At 35.5% G+C, this 22,206-nt stretch overlaps 1 protein-coding gene across 1 annotated transcript; it reads right to left on the reverse strand.

Annotated features, from left to right (window-relative positions):
- Positions 1 to 8: 8 nt before the first annotated feature.
- On the reverse strand, positions 9 to 22,004 carry LOC131956384 (neprilysin-like). Its single transcript, XM_059320782.1, has 26 exons — positions 21,906 to 22,004; positions 20,400 to 20,555; positions 20,200 to 20,223; positions 19,188 to 19,226; positions 18,901 to 18,957; positions 18,435 to 18,497; positions 17,918 to 18,079; positions 16,944 to 17,027; positions 15,541 to 15,675; positions 15,378 to 15,445; positions 15,041 to 15,205; positions 14,119 to 14,178; positions 13,113 to 13,252; positions 12,422 to 12,512; positions 11,485 to 11,610; positions 9,960 to 10,058; positions 8,091 to 8,162; positions 7,672 to 7,769; positions 7,449 to 7,507; positions 7,158 to 7,209; positions 6,672 to 6,739; positions 3,673 to 3,761; positions 3,095 to 3,160; positions 2,374 to 2,463; positions 2,209 to 2,285; positions 9 to 514 (listed from the first exon to the last, which is right to left on the reverse strand). Exons 2-26 carry the CDS (start codon positions 20,500 to 20,502, stop codon positions 427 to 429), a joined length of 2,175 nt encoding a protein of 724 aa, XP_059176765.1. The 5' UTR covers positions 20,503 to 20,555; positions 21,906 to 22,004; the 3' UTR covers positions 9 to 426.
- Between the last annotated feature and the right edge of the window lie 202 nt (positions 22,005 to 22,206).

A 22,206-nucleotide genomic window follows, 5' to 3' on the forward strand; every position in this document is an offset into this window, starting at 1 on the left:
ATATATACATATACGTGTATATGTGTGTGTATGTTTGTGTCTAAAATTTAATTTAGCAATATAGTTTTAGCTTTTTTGTGCAAAATGTCAATATTATTTATAAATGCTTGTGGTGTAGTAAAGAAAAAAAAACTAAACATTAATACTTACAACGTAGTTTTAGTTTTTAGATTTATTTTTTTATTTTTGATGATAACTGTTCAAAATAGATATTTTTTGTCAAGCAAATATTGCTTGAAACTTTTGAATTCATGATTTATTTAAATAGAACAAGTACTTATCTATGTAAAAGATACCTACAATAGGGATTAACTTAATAACTTCAGATAAACAGCATTGTATATCGTATACATTTACATATCCCAGATGTTTCCTTTCTATACTTGATACATCTAAGAAAAGACTTGGATTGTGGATGTATCGCTGCTAGAAAACATTACACCTGTATGGGGGGTCGTCAATGCAGCTAAACACCTCAAAAAATTCTCTAGAGTTCCACGTCATCCCTCGAATTCTAAAATACATTCAAAATTATGTTATCAATAGTTATCGGGGGGGGTGGAATTTTCACGATATTAAAACTATATATATATATATATATATATATATATATATATATATATATATATATATATATATATATATATATATATATATATATACTAGACAAACTAGTGTCCAGTTGGAAAACGGACAGTCGGCTTCACTGCACAATCCAAGCCGACACACCATGTCGCCCACCCTACCGTCTTAAATCCTTGTAACCCCAAATGAATCTGTTCTGGACCCGAACCCCTGCTGTCCATCTATAACATCCAGGCTAGATAGGTAGGAGAGATTGGGTCATGGAGGAATGTTGTGAACAGAGGGGTCGGCGTGGTCGAGTCGGTAAAGCTCATGGTTGCTAAACCGAAAAGTCTCGAGTTCGAACCCTCGAGCAGATGAGGCTCGTTAGCTGGGGGCAGCCACTCTTCTAGGAGAGACAACTCCAAAATCAAACAACTGCTGCCTCGTAGTTTGTACTTTGTTGGACAAAACCAAAAAGAAAAGAAAAACAATAAGAAAAGCGGGCTGAAATCGGAGTCAATTCCGCATAACCAGTTGACACGTAACGCTTAATTGTGATAGAAGCATGGTCGAGTCGGCAAAGATAAGGCTCGATCCCTTCCAACACTAAAAATTAAGAACGAAGAAGTAGAACACTTAGCAGTAGCTAGGTAGGTTAGGTATGCGCAGCGTTAACTTTCAAACAACAAATATAACAAGTGCATTCTTCTACGAAAAAATATGAACACAATTTTTTTTTTTAAATCTCATATAGAATATAGTTAAAAAGCTATCAGAAAATAAATTCATTTTATTCTCGATTTAGAAGACCTGTTAAGAGTATCCTATTGAAAATGTATTCCATTGTTTAAACATAATAAATAGACATATTACAATTATAGCAGACAGAAAATGTTGCTTCATAACCTACAACGTAGTGTCATTCAGTGGGCGCTATGTTTTTAACATTAAAGCATGCGTTCTAGTCTTTATAATTAAAACTGTGCGTTTAAATGCATTATTGTCATTTATTTTGTTAACGTCCTTAAATGTATTTTTGTTAATACATTCATTTTGAACATAATGATGTTATAACCCGTAAACCTGCATATAATGTGTGCATATCTTTGAAACCCTCCATCTTTCCACTAGATAGCCTCACTCATTCTTATTTTCAATTTTTCTTTCCATATATATCCTTGAGGTGATTTGTCCTCTTTTCTTTGCGCCATTTTCTGATATAACTTTACCCCCACACAGACCGTATGCTGTCCCTGTTAACTCCCAAACCTCTTACCATGAAAACTATTTAATTAGTCTACAACGGGGTCGGCGTTGTCGAGTCGGTAAAGCTCATGATTGCTAAATCGAAAAGTCTCGAGTTCGAACCCTCGGGCAGATGAGGCTCGTTAACTGGGGACAGACACTATTCTAGGAGAGACAACTCCAAAATCAAACAAAAAGGCAATGGAAGCAAATCCAAAAATAAAAGCAGGCTGAAATCGGAGTCAATGGCCTTAATGGCGCATAACCAGTTGACACATATTCTTAATTGTGATGGAAGCGTGGTTGTTAAATTCGAAAAAGTCTCGAGTTCGAATACTCTGGCAGATAACACTAAAAATTAAGAACAAAGAAGAAGAAGAAGTCTACAACGTATACCTGACTTCATGAGGTGCATGCATATCGGTATCGATGTGCGTCTTCTTAACATCATCTCTGTATAACGAGCACCAGCCCTTAAATAGAAATTCATGTCTTTCTTCAAGATTTGAAAAAGAAAGTTGTGTACATGATAGAGCAAACTAAAAGCAGAAACCACTGTACCTGTGCAAAATTGAGAAAGAAAACCTGGGTGGGTTCTAAATCCAATCCTGGCAACTTCTGGTTATTTCCTCCATTTAAATGGTGCAAAGCCTGTATTCATACAAAATAAAACCTTCATTTATATATATATATATATATATATATATATATATATATATATATATATATATATATATATATACATAAATATATATATACATAAATATATTTACCAGAAAATAACATTTCTAATATGTATCCAGTTTTAAATTTAAAACTTCTTTAAATGTCAATGTTAGAGTTTTTATTTTTATTTTGTTCCTTTAACATGAGTGATGATGGTATGTGTTCAGTACCGACCAAACAGATGGCTGTACTTGTAAACAGCACTCGCTTGAAATACATGTGCAGTGTCAACTCCTTAAAATTGTCTATTCTTTGCTAATACTGAGGCTTCCTTTAACTCTTAAAAACGGAATACTTTTTTGATGATACTAGGACTTACTTTAACTCTTCACAACTATTTGCGTTCGGCCAATAGGATATTATGACGTACTTAAGTTGTTTAAACAATGTCCACCCTTAGATGTAAACTTACTAGATCGGCTAATAGGATATTATGACGTACTTAAGTTGTTTAAACAATGTCCACCCTTAGATGTAAACTTACTAGATCGGCTAATAGGATATTATGACGTACTTAAGTTGTTTAAACAATGTCCACCCTTAGATGTAAACTTACTAGATAGCTCTGCAGCAGCCCACCTTGATCAGCCAAATTATCAGATAAAGTTAGCTCTCCGTTGACCTAAAAGAAACAGAATTATTGTTTCATCTGTTTTACATTTTTTTCTAGTACTCGCTTCGTATTTGGGAAGTACCTCCTCATGTACAATAGGAGCTTTTAAGTACAGTAGAATCCAAGAAAATTGAAATTGATTGGGCTCAACATCAGTGTAAAATACTCGACTTTGTTTGACCTTTAAAATTTAGTAGACTATAAAATGCATGTGAACACAGTGTGTCAGCACGATAGCAAAATATCTGAGACATGGTATCTTAGGATTATGATCTAACTTAATATATCCCTATAGAGAGTATACTCTATTTGCAATGAAGGCTCGTAAAGTCGTACTTACATTTACTATATTTTCAACGAAGGTTCGTTAAGTCATATTTACACCTTTTGTATTGGCGAAAAGGCTCGTAAAGTCATATTTACTTCTAACTTACTGTATTGCAATGAAGGCTCGTAAAGTCGTATTTACTTTACACTTACTGTATTGCAATGAAGGCTCGTAAAGTCGTATTTACACTTACATTATATTCACCCCAAGTGTAGCTGGAAAACTGCTTCTTCAAACACTCTAAATGGCTTTGATAAGTTGCCGAATCATTACCGCCGGGACCTAATAAAAGCATCCAACATTGAATTCATTAAAGCTTTGTGATGCCTAATCATCTCTATAGCTATTGCTACATAAATAGAGTCTTTGCTATTTTGAGGTAATATTATATCAAAGTGTTCTACAATTTTAGGATGATGTTTTTCAAATGTTAGGCAATTTCATTTTTTTTCAAACTTTTGTCAAATTTATAAAATGGTTTTCAAAGTTAAGCGCAATTTTTAACATGGCTACAGGACATTACCCCAACCCCCCGGATATTACCCCCAACGCTAGACATTGGTTTGAGCCTAACCCTGACCCTAGCTCTAACCCTAACCCTAACCCTAACCCTAACCCTAACCCTAACCCTAACCCTAACCCTAACCCTAACCCTAACCCTAACCCTAATCCTAACCCTAACCCTAACCCTAACCCTAACCCTCACCCTCACCCTAACCCTAGCCCTAGCCCTAAACCTAAACCTAAACCTAAACCTAAACCTAAACCTAACCCTAACCCTAAACCTAGCTCTAATCCTAACCCTAACCCTAACCCTAACCCTAACCCTAACCCTAGCCATAGCCCTAGCCCTAGCCGTAACCCTAACCCTAACACTAACCCTAACCCTAACCCTAACCCTAACCCTAACCCTAACCCTAACCCTAACCCTAACCCTAACCCTAACCCTAACCCTAACCCTAGCCCTAGCCCTAACCCTAACCCTAACTCTAACCCTAACTCTAACCCTGTCCGGGGGGGGTAATGTCCTACTGGGCGGGGGGTAATTGACAGGGGGGAAATGCCCTGTTCCCATTTTCAACATGTGTGTATTTTAAATGCTGGGCATTTATAAGGTGTGCGTTTTTCAAATGTACCGGAAAGATGTAGGATTACTTCATGTTACAGAAAATGTTAGGTATTTGACACAAAAAGCTGAGAATCGAGCGCACAACAACACAATCCAATCAACTGCTGAGTCTACAAACAATAACCAAGAATACTTCTGCTTATTTCACTATCCATGGAATTTTATTTTATTTTATTGGATTTAAGAAACATAAATAATAATTAAATTTGTCAAAATACATTTTCACATTGAAATGGTCGAGAGTTTTCGTTTCTGTATATTAGTTTTCAGATAAAATACAAAATTATCCCAGAGAATTAAGTTATGAAGAACATCATAGAAATGCGAAAAGAATGGATAGTTCTAAATGAAAAGTCGCGAGTATGTACAAAGAAGAGGCAAGGGTCGGGCTTATGTGGGCTCTAATATCAGAGGCGTAGCGACCCTTCCCGGCGCCCGGGGACAAACTTACGATTTGCACTCACCCCCCCCCCCTTCGAACTTTTCATTTGCATCCCCCCTCAAACTTTCAATTTGGCGCCCCCCCCCCCCCTAAGGTCGGCGCCCGGGGACATGTGTGCCCCCCCCCGCCCTCACCCTCGCTACGCCTCTGTCTAATATAGAGAGCTGTCTAAAACCGAGTCCGGTGGCGAGCTTTGGTTGTAGCCCTTTGTTCCCCAGGGGCCACAAAGAAATATGTCAAGTTAGTACACATATGTTGTGTGTTTGTGGAAAACAAGTGGTTACGATTTAAAAACACGATGTCTTTATTTTAGAAGAACTGAGTAAGAAGCGTGTAATAATAGGTGGCAATCAAACAAACAAGCTCGTAAAATTAAACTTCTAAAAGCAATAGCTTGAGTGGGGGGAGTGTGATTTTAGTCTACGATCTTTAACAAAATATTAGTTTCAAGGCAAACGTGTATTAAGTGTAGCTCCAGTAGTGGTAAAGGTGTGAGTTACATTGCAGTCGTGTGAAAACACTTGCTAGTTTATTGGTGTTAGTTACCTTGTATGAGATGACTCACGAGTTAATTGGGTGAGTTATATTATAGTTGTATCAGAAGAATTACGAGTTTATAGGTGTAAGTTACGTTGCAGTTGAATGAGAAGAATTACGAGTTTATAGTTGTAAGTTACGTTGTAGTTATACGAGAAGAATTACGAGTTTATAGATGTAAGTTACGTTGTAGTTGTATGAGAAGAATTACGAGTTTATAGATGTAAGTTACGTTGTAGTTGTATGAGAAGAATTACGAGATTATAGGTGTAAGTTACGTTGTAGTTATATGAGAAGAATTACGAGTTTATAGGTGTAAGTTTCGTTGTAGTTATATGAGAAGAATTACGAGTTTATAGTTGTAAGTTACGTTGTAGTTATATGAGAAGAATTACGAGTTTATAGATGTAAGTTACGTTGTAGTTGTATGAGAAGAATTACGAGTTTATAGATGTAAGTTACGTTGTAGTTGTATGAGAAGAATTACGAGATTATAGGTGTAAGTTACGTTGTAGTTATATGAGAAGAATTACGAGTTTATAGGTGTAAGTTTCGTTGTAGTTATATGAGAAGAATTACGAGTTTATAGTTGTAAGTTACGTTGTAGTTGTATGAGAAGAATTACGAGTTTATAGGTGTAAGTTACGTTGTAGTTGTATGAGAAGAATTACGAGTTTATAGTTGTAAGTTACGTTGTAGTTGTATGAGAAGAATTACGAGTTTATAGGTGTAAGTTACGTTGTAGTTGTATGAGAAGAATTACGAGTTTATAGGTGTAAGTTACGTTGTAGTTATATGAGAAGAATTACGAGTTTATAGGTGTAAGTTACGTTGTAGTTATATGAGAAGAATAACGAGTTTATAGGTGTAAGTTACGTTGTAGTTGTATGAGAAGAATTACGAGTTTATAGGTGTAAGTTACGTTGTAGTTATATGAGAAGAATAACGAGTTTATAGGTGTAAGTTACGTTGTAGTTGTATACGAAGAATTACTATTTCAATCGTGTGAGTTACCGTACAGTTGAATGAAATACTTACTAGTTAATACCTGTAAGTTACCCTGTAGTTGTAAGAAAAGACTTACTAGCGATTTTAAAGGTGTCTGTTATCTCATGGCCGATGATGAACCCTATACCGCCATAATTCATAGAGCTAAAAAATTGTGATCAATATTGTTTTACACAAAGCATGTAAAATATAAAATAATTCTTTAGTATTGATGTATACTATTTGCATTAAATCGAGTCAAAAGAGAACTATTAAATTTACGAGTCAGAAAGTAAAGTATTTCATCATTACGGGTACAAATAATTAATAGTCAGACCAAAAAGAAATTGCAGATGTGAACAAAAGATGAGTCAAATTTCAAGCGAATGTGAGAAAACTGCGCTAAACAGAGTGCCGTTGAGAGACGAAGTTGTGACTATTGAGGATATTATAGTGATGATGTTGATAGCAATACTGCTGACGACCAATGTATCGGCGATGATGGTGATGATGGTGATGATGGTGTGATGATGGTAATAATGCTGGTGGTGTTAACTAATACATTTTTGTCCGTCTCTTTTACCTGGAATATTCTGGATTATAAAATGGTTCCTCCAGAATACCAACAGGTATAGCTGATAAATAAATATAATTATACAACTTATATTTATAATTAACAATATTACATGTCTACAAATACTAATGACAATAAAATGTGTTTATGTATTTTTTATATTTAAATAGCAATTTTATGTTTTATTTCTCTATGATTAGATTTTATTAACTTTTACATTATGTAGGCCTGTATATTCTTTCCGGAGTTGTATATTTAAATTAATTTTAAAAAGACATTTTCATTCAATGCTAAACTTACTGATATCATGATTATCAGGATCATAAACGACATCAACGCTTGCGGCTGAAAGTATCCACCTAGGTGAGTGGACAGATTGTTCAAATTATTGAAACCGGTGTATACATTACACAAATGAACAAAGGTATATTGGATGCACTTTAAGTATTCATCACTCGTCGTTGGTCGTTATTAAAATCCAAAATCAAGTAATTATGTAACGAAATTTAAATTACCACCTTACTTTTTGTAATTAGGCTTTAGCCTTCTTGTTTCATCTGTTATAAGGCGCTTGGAACAGGCTAATTTCGCCTCGAAATATTCCGCTTCACCTTTCAGAAACTGTAGAAATAAAATATTTTCGTCAAATTGAACATCGACCAGCATAAACGTGTATTCGCATTCCTTAAGTTTCAAATTAATTTTTTTTACATATTACTATTTTAAAAAATATATTTTAACAATTTTAAATTTAAAAATTAAATTTTAATGTAATTTTATAACATTAATCTGCGGCGAAAAATCAGAAAAAATACAATATGTAACGAGTTTAGCTACCATCCATCTTCAAATAAGCTTACTCTCTTGTAAATTGTTGCTACTTGTACGCTACTTTGATGATGGGCCAATTTTCAAAACACCAAACGATTATGTGTCACTTACTTCGTAAAGCTCAACTTTATCCTCTTGAAAAATATAATCTGGATATCCTATATTAAAAGTCAAGGAGAGAAGCTGAAATATAAATTAGGCACGGTTAAACGTTTGCACTTAGAGAAACTTGAACATTAGCATCAGCACTAGCTCTAAGACTATGGTCTTAATATCAATACTCAGAAATAGGTCTAAACAAAGGATCAACCATTCAAATTATTAACCTGGAACATTAGGAATAGAGTAGTTCACCCATTTCTGTCCAAAGAAAGAATTGTTTAGCCTTTGTTTGTTAAAGACAACCGCAATTTATTAGTTGGTGTGTTTGTTAATAGGTTTGTGTGAATATTTATGTGTTGGTTTATGTTATTGTTTTGTGTAGGTTTATGTAACTAGTTTTTGTGTAGGTTTATGTAACTAGTTTTTGTATAGGTTTATGTAACTACTTTTTGTGTATGCTCATGTGCATGTCTTTGTGTAGTTTTGTTGTGTAGGTTTATGTATTTAGTTGTGACTAGGTTTCTAAAAGTTCGTTCATGTAAACAGTACGCCTGTTTGTGTACGTTTATGAAAATCGTTTTTCGTGTAGTTTTGTGGACATAATTTTTCGTGTAGGTTAATGTGAATAGTTTGTGTGAACATAATTGGGTGTAGTTTGTGTGTAAGTATATGTGTACATGTGTATGTATATTATGTGAATAATCTATGCGTAAGTATAAGCGAACAATGACGTCTACATTGTCTGTGATTCAAATCATAGTAATAAAAACCAAGAGTCTAAATTACAGCTATTGTAGGCATGAATCGTTGTTATTATCCTTTTCACTCTTATATAGGTTTTATTAAGATTTAACTAGTTGTATCATTAACTTCATTTTAAAGTTTTATTGCCCAGAAATCCCGTGCAGAAATTGTGTGCACCAGACATATTCGACATCGTGTTGCAAATCTTTAAATAAATAATACAAATTTTAAAAATCAGATGAAACATAATTATTTCGATTTTTTTTTTTCCTGATCGATGAACCTGTAGTCAGTAGCTTAGACAACCATCTCTGCATGCTTTTTTACTTTCTCGTATATACGAAGTATACAGAAAGTATTGTAATCGTGCATAAAAATTACTTGAAATTTTAACAATTTTCACCGTATTACACCTCAGTCCTTCATCACATCCGAAGTATAGAGGACTTATTTTAATCGGGCAAAAATTATCAATCCAGATTTATCAAAATTAAGAGGTTTTATGCGTAATCCAGTCTGAAAAACTGGGCTTTGCAATTCTGTCCGTATGTCTGTGTGTCTGTGTGTCTGTGTGTCTGTCTGTCTGTCCGTGTGTAAACACGATAACTTGAGTACCGTTACAGCTAGGTTGATGAAATTTCATATATAAGTATTTTATCAAAATCGTAGCCGTATCAACTTTTGAGCGATTTCCGATAACCGGAAGTGGTACTTTTTCTACTTTGAATTTTTCAAAAGCCTATAACTTGAGCACTATTTCAGATAGATAAATGAAATTTCACATGTAAGTAAAATATCTAATTCTCTACTTTCTGTTAAATTTTGAGTAATTTCCATTGACCGGAAGTTGTAATTTACGCTACTTCCGATTTCTCAAAAAGCTAATGTAAATGTTTAAAGTACTAATGATATTGCGCACTATTATGCACTTTTTTGTTTGGCGTTCACTTGGTGTGCAATTAATTTGTCTACGAGATTTTATTCTATTTTTAAAACTTTAAGTATTTAAAATGGATTAAAAATCATGTCTATAGCACGAGTCCCCATCCCCTGTTGTTTTATATAAGAAAATTTGAGAAAGTTTAGGGGAGATCACTCCCGGTTTATTTTAGATGATTTGCAAAAAGAATTTACCGATTCTTTAGTGGCCGCTTTTGTGGCATCTGATAACCAAAAATTGGTCTGTATCAGCTCTTTAAATGAATCCCTAAGTGCCTTTGCCATCGTTTCAATCTGTGGAAGTTTTTACGCTTTAATTTAATTTAAGTAGAAAAGTATTAAAAAGAACTCTGAAAACCTTTTTCAAATATTTTTTTTCGCAGCGTGAACGACGTCACGCATTGCAGGGGCTAAACACTGTATGAACTTACGATTGCTGATTGGGTATAACGGAACGCAGGGCACTTAGACAAGCTCAAGCTTACTTACCCACATGCTACTGTACGATTGTACGAATAGAACAACATGCTAAATCTAACTTCATCGTCTTACTTACATGTACACACACACACATATATATATATATATATATATATATATATATATATATATATATATATATATATATATATATATATATATATATATATATGGTATTTAAAAAAAATGAAAGTCAGATGCGGTTCGACACCTTTTATCACAGTGCTTTAAAACTTTAAGGAGTTGATGAGAATAATCCATGAATCTGTTAACAAAATAATTAAAATTTGATATGAGCGACACCCGGGAGGGTGCGATTTTTTGTCATTACACAATTGGGCGCCGAGAGTTCCTAATCGGCTATGTTAGCACTTGGCATCCGTTAATCGTACGTCTTGCATATCGGGTAAGGAATATTATATTCAGCGTTAAAACTTCAACAGGCGCAACCGCCGGCGCCCCGTAGATAGCACGACCATAGCGCCGCAGGTTCCCCTGCAAGCACTATAAAGCACCCCTCTACGTCCCTGACACATGGGCGGTCACCGAAGTGTGTTCTACCTCATTATTTCGGAGAGTGATTAACGTATACTCAAGGTTTTCATGCGGTAAAGTAGGTATACCAGTGTCCTGATATTTACGATCCAAGAGCAGGCATTGTTTATATTCGTCTAAGAACATAGTACGCTAGTATATATATATATATATATATATATATATATATATATATATATATATATATATATATATATATATATATATATATATATATATATATATATATATATATATATTATATATATATATATATATATATATATATATATATATATATAAAAATATATTATATATATATATAGAGAGAGAGAGAGAGAGGGATAAATATATATACTGATTTATCCATACTACAATAGCTATGTATATTATACATATATATATATATAAATATATACTTATATATATAAATATTTATTACATATATATATATATATATATATATATATATATATATATATATATATATATATATATATATATATATACTTATATATATAAATATTTATTACATATATATATATATATATATATATATATATATATAGAGAGAGAGAGAGAGAGAGAGAGAGAGAGAGAGAGAGAGAGAGAGAGAGAGAGAGAGAGAGAGAGAGAGAAATATTTATACTGATTTATCCATATTACAATAGCTATAAATGACTAGACTTTTTAAGAGTATACCTACTGGCTGTTTGTTAAAGTTGGGGTAATATTTCTCCACGTACATACGACCGAGAGCGTCAGGCAATTCTATCAACATGTCGTTAACACACATTCTCCACCGGGGAGGTAAATCTATCTCCATTTTCTCCTGCATCGGTCAGAGTTTAGAATTAGATTCCATTTTTCTAAATTTTAATAGCTTTTAATAATTTCAAAATAAAATTAAGCTGTTAGAATCCTGATTTTCTTTCCCCTTGTTTTATGAATCAAATTTTAAAATATTTTAGGCTTTAGTAACTGACAAATTCAGGACGTAAAAATATATTTGCTTCAAGATGTCACAAAATCTAAATGTAATATTTATTGGTTTTTATATATCCCTGACCTTCATTGACACTGATAAATGCGCATCGGAAACCAATGCGCGCAGAAAAATTCGCACACAGAAAAATGCGCACACAGAAACAATTCACACACAGAAAGATTCACACACAAATAAACGCGCACAAAAAAAACATTCAGACACAGAAATATGCTCAAGCAGAAATATGCGCACACAAAAAATACGCACCCAAAACAAATACGTACATAGAAAAAAATATGTTCACATAAAAAATAAGCACACAGAAAAACACGCACACAGTAAAAATACGCACACAGAAAAATAGGCACACAGAAAAATAGGCACAAAAAAAATACACGCGTACAAAAAAAATACGCGTACAGAAAAAATACGCACACACACAAAATATGCACACAGAAACCACGCAACCACATTTACCAGCCTTACACGTTTCTCGTGGTTTTTCACTCCCCCCCCCCCCCCCCGCTCCCCTCCCAATTTCTCCCTGGAGCTGTTAAGTACAAACCATCTCTAAATCCTGCCTAACACTTTTCTCCAGGTTTTTCCAACCCGAGATCCCAACCCCTTGGCCCTCCCAATGTTTCCCTGTACAAACCATCTCTAAATCCTGCTTTGGGATCAAGTATTCTCTTCCAACTAGGGTACTCAAAACTTGTGTCCTAGACAAAAGATATTCAGCCAATACCCTACAACATAAGAATTTGTACAAGTCAACCTCAAATATAATTTTTACCTGATTTAAGGCTAGACATCGATTTTTTAATCAATATTCCTTCGATAAGGGGGTCGTCCCAAAATGACGTCACACTCGTAATTTAATTTTTTGACGGTGTGTGATGAAGGGGGGAAGGGGTGGGGGTGGGGGGCTCAGATGGTGTGACCTCAATTTTTTGCATTATAAAAAAAGCCATGGTTAGAATACGAGTTTTGGCCGTTATTTCGAGTCTTAGAAAACGGTTTTAATAAATTGTAATGGGAATTGATAAAAAATACTCTATTTTGACAGAGTTCAGGCAAGATATTGGAAAATTATCGATGTTTTAAGAAAAATTCAACTGCAATTTTGAGGTGGTTAGGAGGCTGAGGTGTGACGCCATTTTAGGGGGGGGAGTCTGGCTTTTTGTAACGATGTGTGACGGAGGGGAGGGGGGAGGTAAAAATCGTACAAAAAAGCGTGACGTCAGTTATGGATGACCCCTAAGTTATTTATGTTATTCTACAAAAACTATGCAGGTGCGGACTAACCCAATCATTATAAAACGCAATATCATTAGAAGTAATTATACCTTTTCGAAGTACTATTGAGGATACTCTCTAATACATTCATGTAATCTTCTCGCATAAGAATAACTGTTGTATCATCCTTAACCGAGAGTCCTAGGTTGACCTCATCAAAACGCGCTTGTAAGAACTGCGTCCAGTTTACCTAAATAAAGAACTTTACATTTATATTCGCTCATAGTGTGATTCAGGTAAGAATTGCGACCAGTTTACCTAAATAAAGAACTTTACATTTATATTCGCTCATAGTGTGATTCAGATTGTGCTTTTATTACTGAACAGCAATTATGTTGTTTTTTTTGTTTGTTTGTTTTGTTTTTTTGTTTGTTTTTATTTGGGGGGGGGGGGGGGCTGGGGATGGGTAATAAGTTGATGGCGATGTTGACGACGGTGAGGGTAATGATGTTAATAAAAACAGTGCATACGATTATTACGATGATGTTGATGCTGATAGGAATCGAACGATATGGTAATAATGAAATATCTGGAACAATATCGATAATAAAGATAATGATGAAGACCATGGTTGATCATGATCTCCATTATGGTGCAGATGATTATGAAGATGGTGATAATAATGATGATGATGATGATGATGATGATGATGATGATGATGATGATGATGATGATGATGTTGATTATGATTATGATTATGAAGATGGTGATGATGATGATGATGATTATGATGATGATGATGATGATGATGATGATGATGATGATGATGACGATGATGATGATGATGATGATGATGATGATGATGATGATGACGATGATGATGGTGATGATGATGATGATGATGATGATGATGATTATGATTATGATGAGGATGAGTATAATCAGATGAGATCATATGACATTAACAGGCAGGAGTAAAGTCGTTCTCATGCATTACAACATAAGGCACGGTAGGTAGAAATTTAAATGCGATTTTCCCACGCCACTCTGGGTACGTCTTTACAGTCATTTAATCACAAAACTTTATACCATCTATCAAAAGATAAATGTGTTTACCCAAGGATGCTTGATTCCTAGATCCAGAACAGTCACGGCTTTCGGAGCTGTGTAGAGAGCCTGAAAAAAAAATCGCATTCCAATGTATTGACTGTGTTTAATAATAATTGTATTGTAATCCTCTTACGTTTATCACAATAAGTTTAAGCATAAACCTTAAGCACATCAAAGTAGTGATTGACTTTAGTGTAATTGCAAAATACTTTTAAACAAAATATTTTTTTGTTTCGTATTCAGATGTTCAAGTAATAACAAAAAAGAGAATTTTTTTAAAATAATTTTATATTTGTTATATATAGGCCTAGTTTTAATTTCTGTAACAAACATAAAATAACTGTCGATTCCAGTAATTAGAAAACGTTTTTCCAGACAAATACATTATCTATATTGCAAATGTTAAAGCAATTAAATTCAGGAAACCTACCCCTTCTCCACTTAACGCTACAAAAAGTGAAATAAGAATATTCTTCTCCACCCCCCCCCCCCAATGACGTAAAAGAACATAAAACCAGAATGTTCTACCCCTACCCCAGTGACTAGTAAAAAAAAAAAGTTTCCCTTTCAAACCTGACGGTCTATGGGGCAAGTGAAGTAGAGTTCACTTGTTTCTGTGACCTAGGCATATTAAGAGATAGTGTGGTCAGCACTATGCCCAGCCGCCTTTACTTTCCCTAACGTGAGTTGGGTGCTCATCAGAGTTGGGTGGACTCAGGGACGGTTTACTGACTTGAACCCGGATTCGAACACGAGACTTACGGGTTAGAAGTCCAGCTTTTTACCGCTAGGCCACTCCGCCCCATACCCCCGTAACTACAGATTTTTAAAAAATTGAACATTCGTCCCCATTCTATTAAAGCTACGAACAACACACCCAACTCGCTCGTTGAACATCAAAGACACAACAAGAAATGAAACCCGTTACCATATTCCCGACGGCGTCGGAAATTTTCTTATTCAAATCAATGATAGCATCGATATTAGTTGTCTCGTTAATTCCAAGAAAAGTATAGTATTCCTCTAGCAACGGTTTCTCTTCTCTGCCTGGCCTGAGTACACCATAAGCTTCATCGGTCATCGGTACTCCAACCTAGGCATTAGAAAACAATTAATCTCCTTCTTCTTCTTCTTCGTTCATAATTTTAGTGTAGGACGGTATCCCCTCCAACACAATTGTTATTTTACATTTGTCATGATCATTGTATAGGGATGTATTTATACTTTAAAAATCCTAATTAAATGCATGTTAAACGAATACATACATGGATTGTAAACTCATTATTATTTAGCTCCGACTTTTCTATTAAGATCCTTATTAGCGGCATCAGACCTAAAGGCAATAAAACAAATAATTTTAAAACAATCTTGAAATGGGACCAATGTATGAAATAATGAACAAAATAATGAACCATTGATTTGACCTACCAATTGCGTCAAATTTAGCCATTACACGCGTTAGATCGAACGCTTCTTGAGTCCATGCGCTATCCAAACCTGGGAACGACCCCATGCTGCGCAGCAGGTTTAACATCGGCCCAGCACCGCGTTCTTTGATCTTATCTACAAATATAAGTTGTATTAGTTGAAGGGAGGAGGAGGGGTACGTAAGGGATGAGGGAGGGGGGTGAAGGGAGGGGAAGGGGTAGGTGAAGGGAGGGGAAGGGGTAGGTGAAGGGAGGGGGAGGGGTAGGTGAAAGGAGGGGAAGGGGGGGTGAAGGGAGGGGGAGGGGTACGTAAGGGATGGTTGAGGGGGGGGTGAAGGGAGGGGGGAGATGAAGGGAGGGGGGAGGTGAAGGGAGGGGGAGGAGTACGTGAGGGATGGGGGAGGGGGAGGTAAAGGGAGGGTGAGGGTAAGTGAAGGGGGGAGGGGTAGATAAGGGATGAGGAGGCGGAGGGGGTAGGTAAGGGATGGGGAGGGGAGGGGTAGGTGAAGGGGGGACAGGGAGGTACGGGATGGGGAGGGGAGTGGTAGGTGAACGGATGGCGGAGGGGGTATCATCTGAAATGACAAACACGGTACAATACAAGAAGATAATTTTTCTATGCTTTAAAAATTATTGATGTACAGCCCTTTTGGATTTCAATCAACGTTAGCCCATTGTATACCTCATTCTCTACTACCAACAAGTGTTTCTTGCAGACATTTTTATCGCGGGTGGTGGGTAAGGAGGGCATTTTCTTTTAAAAATCTGTGCGTGCAATTAAATGTCAAGTTGGGGGAGGAGGTGGCGGACACTGGTTAAGGTGTATATAGGGTTGTCTGGTGTCCAGTTTTGAACTGGAGACGGTTCAGTATTTGAGCAGACTGTCCAGGATAAAATAAATATAAATACTGGACAAGTATATGAATAATACTCTGTTACCCCCCTTCTTCTGCTTTGCGGCATACCTGAGAAGGGAAGGATGGAAAGGTGTCCAGTATTTTCGGAAAAGGTATCTGGCAACCCTAGGTGTATATTGTCTATATCAATTAAATTGTTATATTTTCTAACTCGTCCAAGGAACGGGATATCACATGGGGTACTGGACTTCGCTGTTAGATATAAACACTTTGTTTCTCGCAGTCGGTTTTCACACATTCGTTGTTGAAGTCGACGACTAACATGTTTTTCAAGTGCGAGGATAATGTTAGTGTCATCTACCACGCATCAACGTGCCTGAATATACAAGGTATACTGTTTTGATTCTTTAAAAAAAAATTCTAATTTTGAAATTGTAATACTTACTTGTTTAAATTAGTTTCATTTGATCATTTATTATATTTTAGTTCCTGTTGTTTTTTTTTTATTTCTTTGCTAAGACTTCATTGCCTATAAAATTTGTCTTACCGGTGTTTATGCATGCAGCAAAATACGATTTAGCCGCCACCATATGAGCTTTATCTGTTCCTGCCTCTTGCGATGATAGCAGGTCTGATAAAAATACAATAGAAATAGCTTTATCTGCTACTTTTTTTTAAATTGTTAGTATTATACTCTTTTGAAATTAATCCAACAATTTCAGAGTATTTTTGTTTTTTTTTTTAAATTTTCAATAGGCCCTATATCTACTTGCATGACTTTAACTTAATTTGTAAAATATCTACTTGTTTAATTTCCTGACATTTCAGCCAAAGGTTATACAAAACATAAATAAGACAACTGATAATGCTGCTATAATGTAATAAACCTTTATACTGGCATTTCCTTAAAACGCCATTGAATATATTTGGTAAATGTTATAATCAACCGTTAAATGTATTTAGATAATATAAAACTTAAACTAGGATTTTAGTCAACGTGGCTATTTCTATTGTGTTAATTCATTATGCATTCAATGTTGGTAAAAACAATTTCAAAAGTTTAAACTCAAAATGGGATGGTTTTTGGTCACATCTACAACTTCGTCATTATTCTCTGAATCGTATCTAAGGTAACGCAGATGAAGTAGAGTCCATATGTTTTTGGCCCACGGAATATGAAGGGATGGTGTGCTCAGCATTATTCCCAGCCGCGTTTACTTTCCCCAACGTGAGTCAGGTACCCACCCGAGCTGGGTAGACTCAGTGACGTCTTACATTCCGGAGTCAGCTCCGAGATCCGAACTCGAGACTTTCGGACATTCGATCACGTGGTCCCACGTGATTCGTATTTGGGGTGTTAATAAGAATAATATAAACATAGCTATGATTGTGTACGGCATGAAAACGTTCACTAAATGATTTACGTAACCTATACAGATCAAGACAACTTGTATTTGATATAGTACCCCAACCATACTGAAAAATCATACAATCCATACACATATCGTAAAACGATCTTACCTTTCAGCCTTTCAGCAACCTTATCAATTAGCGAAAATACAGGACCCCTCATAATTTCGTGGTCCTGTAACGGGTATCTTTTCCGCCATCCACCGCACGCGTATTCGTAGAAATCTAGGCAGGGGTTGGCTTCTTTATCCATGTAATCCATCATTCTTGTTACTATTACCAAATAGAAAAAAACCGACTAGAATTGCAAAGTAACTTTGCAAATTTAACAACATTTACATCAAATAGATAAAAAAAACTGTTTTACACTACATTAAAACAAAATGTTTTGCTCGCTTTACATAAATGAGAATTGTAGTTACATTTAAAAATGATTTAATGAAAACAATCTTCCGTATATTTTTAATCAAGAACGCTTTGAGCAAATACTGATGTTACTATGCCCGACTACTTTGATTAAATATTTGTTAACTTTTTTTAAGTACACGTTTTTGAAAAGAGAAAGTAGTAACAATGACTAAGCTAGATAGTGGGAAGATAACTTTGTTTTAAATCTGCTTGTACAAACTTGCGTTACAGATGGCTCCTTCACAAACGTATGGCGGTGTAGTTGTTTCTTCTTCTGTTGTATCTGTATAGTAAATAGTCAATAGACTTATATAAAAACATGGATACGATGACCTTTTGTATATATAACAAATCGACGTATGCAGGCAACACTGCGAAAAATGGAGTTATATATATATATATATATATATATATATATATATATATATATATATATATATATATATATATATATATATATATACATTTATTTATTTATTTACTTATATATATACATTTATATTTATGTATTTACATATGTCAGACAGACAGACAGAAAGACAGACAGACAGACAGACAGGCAGGCAGGCAGGCAGGCAGGCAGACTGACAGACCGACGGACAGACAGACAGACGGACAGACGGACAGACGAACAGGCGGACAGGCGGACAGACGGACAGACGGACAGACAGACAGACTTGACCCACCTCCAGTTGGGAGAGGGGCTGGTGTTGGATCGGTAATTGGCCCCCACGTTGGTTCAACTGTGAGAAAGACAACAATATATATCTATATATCTATCTATCTATCTATATATCTATATATATATATATATATATATATATATATATATATATATATATATATATATACTATTATATACACTTTTTAGATTCATTTATACAATAGTCTGTAAAAGTATATGTCATCATATATTTTACTTAAATACTTCCTACAATTACTCAGAGCAAGGTAAAAAGAAGATAGTACATACATGTTTCACCACAGTCTGGACCTTCACAGACATTTTCACCTGATAGGTGTAAGGGGGGGGGGGGGTGTACAAGTTAGAATTTACAAACAAACAAATAAAATTGTTAGTTTCTGTTGTTGGTTTTTTTACTTTCTAGTATATACGTAGTATAGAGAAAGTATTGTAATCGTGCAAAAAAAAATCGAGATTTTTACAAATCTCGACGTTTTACACCTCACTGATACGGAAAAACACAATTTTGCAATCTTGTCCGTATGTCTGTGTGTCTGTGTGTGTGTGTGTGTGTCTGTGTGTGTGTGTGTGTGTGTGTGTAAACACGATTACTTGAGTACCGTTACAGCTAGGTTGATGAAATTTCATATATAAGTATTTTATCAAAATCGTAGATCCGTATCAACTTTTGAGCGATTTCCGATAACCGGAAGTGGTACATTTTCTACTTTGAATTTTTCAAAAGCCTATAACTTGAGTACTATTTCAGATAGATAAATGAAATTTCACATGTAAGTAAAAGATCAAATTCTCTACCTTCTGTTAAATTTTGAGTAATTTCCGTTGACGGGAAGTACTAATTTACGCTATTTCCGATTTTTAAAAAACGCCTCTAAATTTATAAAGTACTAATAATATTGCGCACCATTATGAACATCTTTATTCGGCGTTCGCTTGGTGTGCAATACTTTTTTCTATGAGATTCTATTTATTTTAAAAAGTTTATGTATTTAAAATGGATTAAAATCATAACTATATCCCGAGTTCCCATCCCCTGTTGTTTTATATAAGAATATTCGAGAAAGTTTAGGGGAGATTACTCCCGGTTTATTTTTGATATGTGTGTGAAGTTTTTTTTTTTTTTTTTATCTTTATCATCACAATCATTGTGCGGGGCTTTACTTTTATCAAACTACGCCTTTTGATAAGTTAAGAAAACCATGACATCTATTCACTAAGCAACTAAGGGTTTTTTTATTCACATAATTAGAAATGTGTAAGAAGTGTATTAATACATTACCGGCATTTGTGGTTGGAGTTTCCTCTGAAATAAATAAAGTCAGTTAACAATATCTAAGAAATTGTGAATGAGGTATGTTTCGCAACGAAACAACGAACAACATGTTCCTGTCTTAAAACCCCTACTAAGCATAAAGAACGCATTTATTTTTTCCTGAAAATCATACTTTAAAAAGCTAACGCTGTAATGTGTTATTTTACCTTTTTTGGGATCCACTTTGAAGGCGGTAAAAACGAACAGTGCAATGCAACCCACCACGAAGAAATAAAAGAGGATAACGAACAGAGGCCTGTAGAGGTTCATGTTTCACTGTGGCATTGAAGACGTTACCTGACTTGCTGGTGTTCACCTAAAATCTAGTTAGATTTTACAAAACGTTTCTTAGAGAAAAATCGAGAACGTGGCGATACATGAGACAGGTGGAGTAAGTTCACCTTGTGATGTGGCCTAAGCGTGTGAAATAATCGCGAGGTCAGCGCTACGCCCAGGCGATTTTAATATCCTTCGCTACCCATCTGAACTGGGGGGGGGGGTCGTGATCCGAACTCGCGACATCCACTATAGCGGTTTTTCGCTCTACCAATTGAGCACGCCTTCCCATGCCGAGCGCAAGAGGCACCGCATCTGCAACCGTAAACGTAAGCGTAACCGTAAACATAAGCGTAAGCGTAGCCGTAATGTTTGAGTAAGCCTCAGCCTCAGTAATAGCCTTAGTCTCAGACGTTGTAGTAGCCGTAACCGTAACCGTAACCGTAACCGTAACCGTAACCGTAACCGTAACCGTAACCGTAACCGTAACCGTAACCGTAACCGTAACCGTAACCGTAACCGTAACCGTAACCGTAACCGTAACCGTAACCGTAACCGTAACCGTAACCGTAACCGTAACCGTAACCGTAACCGTAACCGTAACCGTAACCGTAACCGTAACCGTAACCGTAACCGTAACCGTAACCGCAACCGTAACCGCAACCGCAACCGTAACCGTAACCGTAACCGTAGCCGTAGCCGTAGCCGTAGCCGTAGCCGTAGTCGTAGCCGTAGCCGTAGCCGTAGCCGTAGCCGTAGCCGTATGCGTAACCGTAGGCGTAGCCGTAATAGTAACCGAAGCGGTCGCTGTAGCCGTAGCTGTAACCATAAGGATAGCTATAGCCAAAGCCACAGCCACAGCCATCGCCACAGCCACAGCCACATCCATAGCCATAGTCATAGCACAATAGCGTTAGCTATATCCCAGCAATAGATGTAGCCCTAGTTATATTTCCATAGCCGGAGATTTTTGAGTAAATGGTGTTACAGGAATGAAACCATGCTCTATGACCAATGATATAACCATTCATAGTTTATCATACCAAAAGTGAAACTTCAAATTAAATCATTGGATTGTTAATAGTAAACAAATGTTTTACCATAAAAACGTAATTTTAGTGTCTCTGCATTTTCAAATTAATGTTATAATATTGAACCTTAATATTCTTAATATAATATTACATTTCTAGATTGGATTTCTGTTCGATTATAATAACAATAATTAAAGAAGTCTAGACAGAACCTTTTGTTATTTATTTACTCAGATCTAAACACAGATCTGGATTTGCTGTGCTTATACACCCTCGCACTATACGCCACTATTTTATAGCAAACACACTTAAATTCTGCACCTGATACTTCTAATAAAACTAAAAATACTCATCCCAGTACAATACCGCTGGTTTTATTAAGACATTGAAGGACAGCAAACCACAATCCAAGAATTCATAAGGATTTTTCACTTTCTGTTGCTGTTGTACATTTTTTAAAGCGTAAAACTTGCGGTAGAAAAATGTGCACAATCGGAAATATCCGATATATTTTGCAAAGTTGGTTCGCACTTTGAACAGAATCTGAAATAGGGCCTATTTAATAACATTTTCTCATATTAAACCTAGAGCTAACTTTGCGCATGGAGATTCACGAGTTGATGAGAGTTCTTGAAACATTATTGTTGAAATTGATAAATATCGTAGC

Source organism: Physella acuta, unplaced genomic scaffold (assembly GCF_028476545.2).
Source record: "Physella acuta isolate Inbredline_101_S28 unplaced genomic scaffold, ASM2847654v3 ptg001146l, whole genome shotgun sequence".
Taxonomy (NCBI): domain Eukaryota; kingdom Metazoa; phylum Mollusca; class Gastropoda; family Physidae; genus Physella; species Physella acuta.

Excerpts from the sequence above, each read along its gene's own strand:
- LOC131956384 (XM_059320782.1), bottom strand. The coding sequence starts at position 20,502 with ATGAACCTCTACAGGCCTCTGTTCGTTATCCTCTTTTATTTCTTCGTG. Across the intron at positions 15,446-15,540 it reads GGCTAAATTTGACGCAATTG|GTCTGATGCCGCTAATAAGG; the intron begins GTAGGTCAAATC and ends TATTGCCTTTAG. Across the intron at positions 14,179-15,040 it reads CCGACGCCGTCGGGAATATG|GCTCTCTACACAGCTCCGAA; the intron begins GTAACGGGTTTC and ends TTTTTTTTTCAG.